Below are 8,907 nucleotides of genomic sequence, written 5' to 3'. Positions count from 1 at the left end.
TAAGATGTCATTAAGGATGTTATGAAGAATTTTTCTTGTAAGACCTACGATAAAGTTCACTGTAGTATATGCTGTATAAGATTTAAATGCCCAGACCAAACTGCAACTTTTCCATATTCTGTAAAACCGGGCACTACAAAATTATCTATATTCATGCTTTGTTATATAATTTTTCTTGAAAACAATAAAGAAATATTAAACGAAGACTGCAGTTGGATATTTATTGTTTCTTACACATAAATTGATATTATTTAGGTGGATTCAGACAACCCTCAAACAAAGCCTGATTAATAAAGTCATTACTACAGGACGGTATGAGGAGATTTATTCTAAAAGAACGGCTGGAGCTAAAAATGAGAGAATCTGGGCCCCGGGGCTGGACACTTCAAGCTTCCAGTGTGCCAGTATGAGATGGGGTCCTTGACCCTGGAGCTTCTCTGCTCGGTAAAATGATACTCACTGATCTTATTCATAGAATTTTTTTTTTTGAGGAAAATAGAAACTGCCTAAATTTGAGGAGCCTGTCTGATCTAGACGTCATTGTATAAAGAATTATGGAGATAGTTTATACAGAAGAATAGCACTATGAGATGTTGCTGTAGCCCTAATATTTCTGTACATGACATCTCTGTATAGATAATCTTACCCCAGCATTCCGGATTTGGAAACCGTGGAAGGGGGGGAGGGGGCATTTTGTTGTCATTTCTCTTGAAAAAAAACCCCTATAGTTATCTAATTGAAAACAAAAAACAAATGTGATTCTTCTTCCCAACATTTTGTATGTGCACTGAAAGCTAAATTTGGATTTTCAAAAAGTATTTAGATCATACAAAATATAGAAGTAATAAAGAAGTAAACAACGGAGGAAAGGAAGGAAAAGGACGAGGAGGTCATATTGGCTGAAAAAAAGGTCAAGAGTGAAGGCTTAAATCACAGACCTTAAAGAGGAAAAATGTATAATTTTTTGGAAAAATAAGCAAACGGTTAAAGCTCTGTTAGTGAGAAATTGCAGTAATAAGAGTATTGAATACAAGAGATTTAATGCCACAATGAGGGAACAGGTTGGGCGACCTCTGCTCCAGGAAAAAGGAAATGGGAGGAAGAAGAAATGAAGAACATTAGTTTAGATACTCAGACATTATTGGAAAAAATGTTTTGGATGTCAGGTTATTGGGACAATTTAGTAAGTATTTAAAATCAAAGTTCCATTAGACCCTATAATATGTGTATTGGGGAATAGAGGAGGGAGTCAGTTCCCAATGATGAGGAAAAACTACTAAACTTAGCGGAAAGTGATTATAAAAACTCGATCACTCTAGATGTTTCCCATAGTGCAGTAATGGATCGTAGATGTAAATAGTAATTTGTAATATGAACATGTTTATTATTGTAGTATAGAGAAGTTACAGACATTATTCAGACATGGAGATTGTGCGCTAAAAGTAACTGTAATGAATGGGAGATCGGTAAGAATGGGACTTAAGAAGAAGAGGGTAGAGGAAAGTTGGGTATTTTAGGGGTGAGGCTTGTAATGCTCTTGTCCATATAACGAATATATAAATATATAACAATGTGAAATGTTCACATGGCATAATACTTTATTTTATATTTTTTTTTAGAAAACAGATATATTATATACACACACACAACTGTATATATTATAATTCTAATGTAACTTCTAACCTGCTTTCACTTTCTTGTTTAGTTACTTGCCTTTACTTTGATTGTTTCCTTTTTATGTTTCCTTGTTCAATTTCTCAAATATATGGTTTCTCTCCATGTAAATTTTTCATAGTGGTCAACAAATTATAATTTTTAAGTTAAACATTTCTCACCTTCTAGGTAAAATAATGGCTTCTACCCTTGTGAGATTTGTTATGCTTAATAAAATGCCCTTTGTTTGTAAAACATTACCCACATTCTGAACATGAAAAAAGCTTCTCATATGTGTGTTTTCTGATGTTTAACAAGACTTGATTTATCTGCAAAATATTTCCCACATTCTGAACATGAAAACGTTTTTTCCCCTGTGTGAGTTCTCTGGTGTTTAGCAAGATATGATTTTTGGTTAAAACATTTCCCACATTCTGAACATGAAAAAGGTTTCTTCCCTGTGTGAGTTCTCTGGTGTGCAACAAGATTAGATTTACGTGCGAAACATATGTCACATTCTGAACAAGAAAAAGGTTTTTCCCCTGTGTGAGTTCTCTGGTGTTTAACAAGAGTTGACTGTTGAGCAAAATGTTTCCCACATTCTGAACATGAATATGGCTTTTCCCCCGTGTGAGTTCTCTGATGTGCAACAAAATTTGATTTAAGTGCAAAACGTATCCCACATTCTGAACAAGAAAAAGGTTTTACCCCTGTGTGAGTTTTCTGGTGTCTAACAAGAGTTGACTGTTGAGCAAAATATTTCCCACATTCTGAACATGAATATGGCTTCTCCCCCGTGTGAGTTCTCTGATGTGCATCAAATGGTGATTTATGTGCAAAAGATATCCCACATTCTGAACATGAAAAAGGCTTCTGCCCAGTGTGAGTTCTCTGATGTATATGTTGACTTAATTTATCTGCAAAATATTTCCCACATTCTGAACATGAAAAGGGTTTCTCCCCTGTGTGAATTCTTTTGTGCTTAGCGAGACGTGAGTGATCTACAAAACATCTTCCACATTCTGAACATAAAAAAGGCTTCTCCCCTGTGTGAGTTCTCTGGTGTGTAACAAGATTTGATTGTTGTGCAAAATGTTTCCCACATTCTGAACATGAATATGGTTTTTCCCCCGTGTGAGTTCTCTGATGTGTAACAAAATTGGATTTATGTGCGAAACATATTCCACATTCTGAACATGAAAAAGGTTTTTCCCCTGTGTGAGTTCTCTGGTGTTCAACAAGAGGTGATTTTTTTGCAAAACATTTCCCACATTCTGAACAGGAATATGGCTTATCCCCCGTGTGAGTTCTCTGATGTGTAGCAAAATCTGTTTTATGTGCAAAAGATATCCCACATTCTGAACATGAAAAAGACTTCTCCCCAGTGTGAGTTTTCTGGTGTCTAGCAAGAGTTGATTTTTGTGCAAAGTATTTCCCACATTCTGAACAGGAATATGGCTTTTTCCCTGTGTGAGTTCTCTGGTAATTAACAGAGTCTGAAGAAAATATTTTCTCCCTTGAGTGAATTTTTTTATGGATTTTTCCATATTTAGAAGTTGAAAATGGCTTCTTTGCTGCAACAGCACGTCGATTTTTAATGCCTTTTTTGTGACATTTATTCTTCTTAATAGTCTGTAATGAATGAGAAGGTAGGACTTGTTTAAAAGAATCAGACGATAGATCTTTGCTGTGAATGGATGATGGTATATCTGGAATAGTGGCATTCACTTCAGTTATATCTTGTGTGATATCAAGGTCAACTGATGATGTCACTTTTGCTTCTAATATCCTGGTACAGTCATCTGCCAAGAATAAAAATTATTTAAGAATATAAAAAAGTCAGGATATAATTTATACAATAGCTTCTAATGCCATTACCAGAGTCCCCGGGGATGCCAGCACACACCCTTCTGGCCACCCAGCCGTGGTACTTCTGTCCCTAGTTTTTAGCTGTCGTCTCCCATGGCCTGCACACGCCACGCAGGTCTCCTGGAAGTGTGCTTAGGACACAAACGCACCTATTCTTAAAGAGCCAGCGTACTTTAACCCAGAAGTTCCTCTCAGCCCCTGGATGAAGGCACTAGATATTTAAGGCATCTTCCCCCTATAGGAATTGTGGTCTATCCTTAGAGATGCGTTTCTAATTGTTAGGTCCAGTTCTGTTTGCTAATATTTACAGACTGACTCTATTGGTACTTCCATTAAAGGGTTAAATAAAGGCTAAATGCCAGAGTTTTACAAATGTAAAAATATTTTTATTACATAATGCGAATCAGAAACACACAGATTTGGTGCAAAATGGTGAAGGATTAAAATCAATACACACAACAGACAAAAGGGCGGCTATGCGTGTCAGGATTATGTCCAGCGCCAAAATACCGGCTAAATGATGTTATATTGTCAGAGATATCACAGGTGGTGGGAGATGGTACACATGGGGTTAATATAATTGGTTGTATAGGTAAAAAAGGTGTGTACCAAATCCAACCACCAGGGGTCTCAAGATTGGGTCACAGAATTAAATGCAGGACAATACAATGAGACAATCAGTTGCAACTACGACAGATATAAATAGTACAATTCCAAGAGATGGGATTTACATATATGAATTAATTGTCCTGCTGTGGTGTTCACAATATCATAAATTCCCACAACAGAACAGTGTGTATACAGATTATAACATAGATTCCCATATAAGGAGCAATAGCTATATCAGTGCAGATAAACTGCAACACTTGTTAGTGATCCTGTGATAATCCACAGTCTCATGCTTGCATAAAAATAACAGCATATATTGAAAACAGAGCAATAACAAGATCAAATTAAGACCAGTGTTGCTGTATGCTATACAATGTCCCTTGGGCAATGTGCACGCAGTTACAAAAGGAATGCATGCACATCACCAGCAGTGAGAGTGAAAGGACATGACACTGCACTTAGAAGCAAAGGTGCTTCAGATGGAAATAAACCGACCCACCAGTAATGACCTTACTGAACATCGGAAGCGGCAGCGAAACACGTGTTGAGGTGCAGGGCAGCGTGTTCAGTCAGGTCATTACTAGTGGGTTGGTTTATTTCCATCTGAAGCACCTTTGCTTCTAAGTGCAGTGTCATGTCCTTTCACTCTCACTGCTGGTGATGTGCATGCATTCCTTTTGTAACTGTGTGCACATTGCCCAAGGGACATTGTATAGCATACAGCAACACTGGTCTTAATTTGATCTGGTTATTGCTCGGTTTTCAATATATGCTGTTATTGTTATGCAAGCATGAGATTGTGGATTATCACAGGATCACTAACAACTGTTGCAGTTGCAGTTTATCTGCACTGATATAGCTGTGGCTCCTTATATGGGAATCTGTTATAATCTGTATACACACTGTTCTGTTGTGGGAATTTATGATATTGTGAACGCCACAGCAGGACAATTAATTCACATATGTAAATCCCATCTCTTGGAATTGTATTATTTATATCTGTCGCAGTTGCAACTGATTGTCTCAATGTATTGTCCTGCATTTAATTCTGTGACCCAATCTTGAGACCCCTGGTGGTTGGATTTGGTACACACCTTTTTTACCTATACAACCAATTATATTAACCCCATGTGTACCATCTCCCACCGCCTGTGATATCTCTGACAATATAACATCATTTAGCCGGTATTTTGGCGCTGAACATAATCTTGACACGCATAGCTGCCCTGTTTGTTGTGTGTATTAATTTTAAACCTTCACCATTTTGCACTGTGTGTTTCCGATTCGCATTGTATAATAAAAATATTTTTACATTTGTAAAACTCTTTGGCATTTAGCCTTTATTTAACCCTTTAATGGATGTACCAATAGAGTCAGTCTGTAAATATTGGTTTCTGCTTTGGTGACTTTGGTCTAAACCATATGTATATGTAATATGGATCAAGGTATTCTTTTTTGGTTAATATACCAGTTCTGTTTGCTGAGTCTTATGCGGTGTGTGTCAACATATGTCTCTATCTTAGTATCTAATGTGACTACTGTACGTGCTGCATCTATCTATCCCAGGGGTCTCAAACTCGGCTGGGTGTATGGGCCGCACAGAGGAAAAAAATAATTTGGCGGGCCGCATTCTTTGCAGGACAAAGTGACATTTTTATTAGTACCATATATATATTTTTTTTTACACATCTTTGGATGACTGATTTTGAACATTTTTCACTTGTTTATTATAGCAAATGTGCACATTCTTTGCTTAAATATATTTATAATATATATATATATATATATATATATTATATACACACACACACACACACACACACACACACACTTCTTCCGAGCTGCACCAGACCTCTGGAACGCTCTACCCCAAGAAGTTAGGACAAATCACAACTTACTCAGCTTCAGACGCTCCCTAAAAACGCATCTTTTTAGGGCGGCCTATCACACTCCCTACCCAAACAAATTTCACCTAATCCCTCTACAACTTCTCAGAACATAACCCCACGTCAAACTCCATGGCACCCAAATGCATCTCAAGGCTCTGGCCTATTGGTCCAGGAAGCCAGTATCTATCCCCCATTTCCTTGAAATGGCTGGATTGTTATTGTAAATAAGCACTTGTACCATGCCCCTGCCCCCATCTCATTGTAGATTGTCAGCTCTCACGAGCAGGGTTGCCTTTTTTCCCTTTAAATATTGTATCTTCTATAATTGTTACTTGTTTGTATATGTTTATGTATATATGTATATGAGCCTCCTGAATTGTAAAGCGCTGGGGAATATGTTGGCGCTATAGAAATAAAGATTATTATTATATGTAAAAATAATTTTGATGGTAAAAAAAAATGTCATGCCTTATTTTGAGGGTTTTTTTTTACATTTTATCCCTTTCTTGTAACTAAGTGTTACATCCTACAGTAATGTGCTCATCCTAGTCCCCATCCTATAGTAATGTTCCCCATCCTTGTCTCCACCTTGTAATGTGCCTCATCCTTGTCCCCATCCTATAGTAATGTTTCCCATCCTTGTCCCCATCTTGTAGTAATGTGCTCATCCTTGTCCCCATCCTATAGTAATGTGCCCCATCCTTGTCCCCATCTTGTAGCAATGTGTCTCATCCTTGTCACCATCTTATCGTAATGTGCCTATCCTGTAGTAATGTGTATCATTCTTGTCCCCATCCTATAGTAATGTCCCCAACCGATAGTAATGTGCCCATCCTGTAGTAATGTTTCCATCCTTGTCCCCATATTATAGTAATGTTTTCCCATCCTTTTTCCCCTTGTAGCAATCTCCCTATCCTGTAGTACTGTCCCCATCATATAGTTGTCCCATTCTGTAGTAATGTCCCTATCCTGTAGTACTGTCCCCATCCTACAGTAATGTCCCAATCCTATACTAATGTCCCTATCCTATAGTAAAGTTTCCCTTCCTTGTCCCCTTGTAGTAATGTCCCTATCCTGTAGTACTGTCCCCATCATATAGTAATGTCCCCAGCCTTGTCCTTATTCTATAGTAATGTCCCCATCCAATAGTATTGTGCCCATCCTTGTAATGTGCCCATCCTTTAGTATTGTCCCCAGCCTTATCCCTATCCTATAGTAATGTTTCCCATCCTTGTCCCCTTGTAGTAATGTCCCTATCCTGTAGTACTGTGCCCCATCCTTGTCCCTATCCTATAGTAATGTCCCCAGCCTTGTCCCTATTCTATAGTAATGTCCCTATCCAATACTATTGTGCCCATCCTTTAGTAATGTCCCCATCCTATAGTCATGTGCCCACCTTGTCCCTATTCTATAGTAATGTGCCCATCCTGTAGTAATGGGTCGGGTGGGGGGCTGAAAGGGGGCAGTGGCTATAACTTACCGAGCGCTCTCCTCAGCTTCCACAGACACCGGAGTGAAGGTGAGGGGAGCGGTCTCCGGCCCCAGATCTACAGTGATTGGAGAGATCGGTAACAAGGGCGGTCTCTCCAATCAGAGCTGGGGGCGGGTGAAACAGCGATCACCCAGCTCCAGCCAATGATCAGTGCCATAGCGGCAATGATCATGGCTGGATTTCAATGTTTCAGCCATTTTCAATGGTTAAAACATTACAGTGGCTGTGATTGGCTGACGAACGCCGCTGAGCCAATCACAGCCTCCGTAGGTCTGGGGAGGAGACACCACCCCCTCTGAGGTCAGGCAGAGGTCCCCTCCTCCCCGAACCTAAAGTATTTGCAAAGCGATTGCAGCCATTGGGGCTTCGGGGCTGCGATTTCGCCATGACGTACTGGGTACGTCATGGATCCTTAAGTACCAGGGAGCCATGACGTACCCAGTACGTCATAGGTCGCTAAGGGGTTAATGTGACGTCCTTCATATACACACACAAAAAAAACCCCAAAAAACAAAACACACCATTCTTCTCCCCTGTCCCGCGTTCCCTCGGCTGCCTCATCTCTGCTTGTTGCTGTCTGCAGGCCTGTGCCCCTGATGATAATCGCGCCAGGTACGGGGGCCGCAGCCACTGTCAGCAGCGCTGGCAAAACATTCATCTGACATAATGCACAGACAGTGGCTGCGGCCCCTGCACCGGCCACGATAGTGACCAGGGACACGGGCCTGGGGGCCGCACGAAGCAGCCTGAGTGGCCGCGTGTTTGAGTCCTCTGATATATACCATCTATGCCTGCTGGAGCTGCTGTATCTGCTGCAGCTGTTGTATCCGCTGTACTTGCCTACATCAGCCATCCGGTCTGCACCCAACCACATCAGTGACTGTCAGTATTCTATCCCCATCCCTGGGGCCAGCTGTCGCAATACCAGGACTCCCTAGAGTAGCATCTGGTGGCTAACTTGCAGTACAAACCTATTATCTCCTTCAAAGACTTTAGTGAAGATGATGAAGTCGCTTAGTTACACCCCTCCTGGTTGAGCCGGTGCTATGACCCAGTGGGTTGGGTTCACTCCCTCTTGCACCCACAATCATAACCGTGTACGCAAGCCATGCATCCTGCTGGCTCCAGTACTCCTCAGTTCACAGGTATGAAGAAAGACATGGTCCATCAACCGGAACAACCAGTCCGGATCCTAACCGACTTGCACTCAGTGGACACCTGCTTGCAAGGCTTGACACCGTCTCCACCTGATCCGGTCTCGGCTGTAGTCCCCACCCAAGCAGCATATCTATCTAGCTCCAAGCTTCGATCCTCGTCTCTCTACTCCACTGTGGCTTGATTGCATTCCCAAGCAATGCAAGGAATTCATAAATCAATACACATTGCACTTTGAAA

The 8,907-nt window shown here is 40.5% G+C and overlaps 1 protein-coding gene across 1 annotated transcript in view; it reads right to left on the bottom strand.

The window, feature by feature from the left end:
* Window positions 1-1,356: 1,356 nt before the first annotated feature.
* LOC142313047 (uncharacterized) overlaps window positions 1,357-8,907 on the bottom strand; it is a 167,376-nt gene continuing 159,825 nt past the window's right edge. Inside the window, 1 exon segment of the mRNA XM_075352033.1 lies at window positions 1,357-3,455. Within this exon segment, the coding sequence (XP_075208148.1) occupies window positions 1,942-3,455 (1,514 nt within the window). The 3' untranslated portion in view covers window positions 1,357-1,941.

The sequence above is a fragment of the Anomaloglossus baeobatrachus genome, chromosome 5 (genome assembly GCF_048569485.1).
Source record: "Anomaloglossus baeobatrachus isolate aAnoBae1 chromosome 5, aAnoBae1.hap1, whole genome shotgun sequence".
In the NCBI taxonomy this organism is placed as follows: Eukaryota; Metazoa; Chordata; class Amphibia; order Anura; family Aromobatidae; genus Anomaloglossus; species Anomaloglossus baeobatrachus.
The sequence above is the reverse complement of the archived record's forward strand: the minus strand, read 5'-3'. Positions and strand labels throughout refer to the sequence as shown.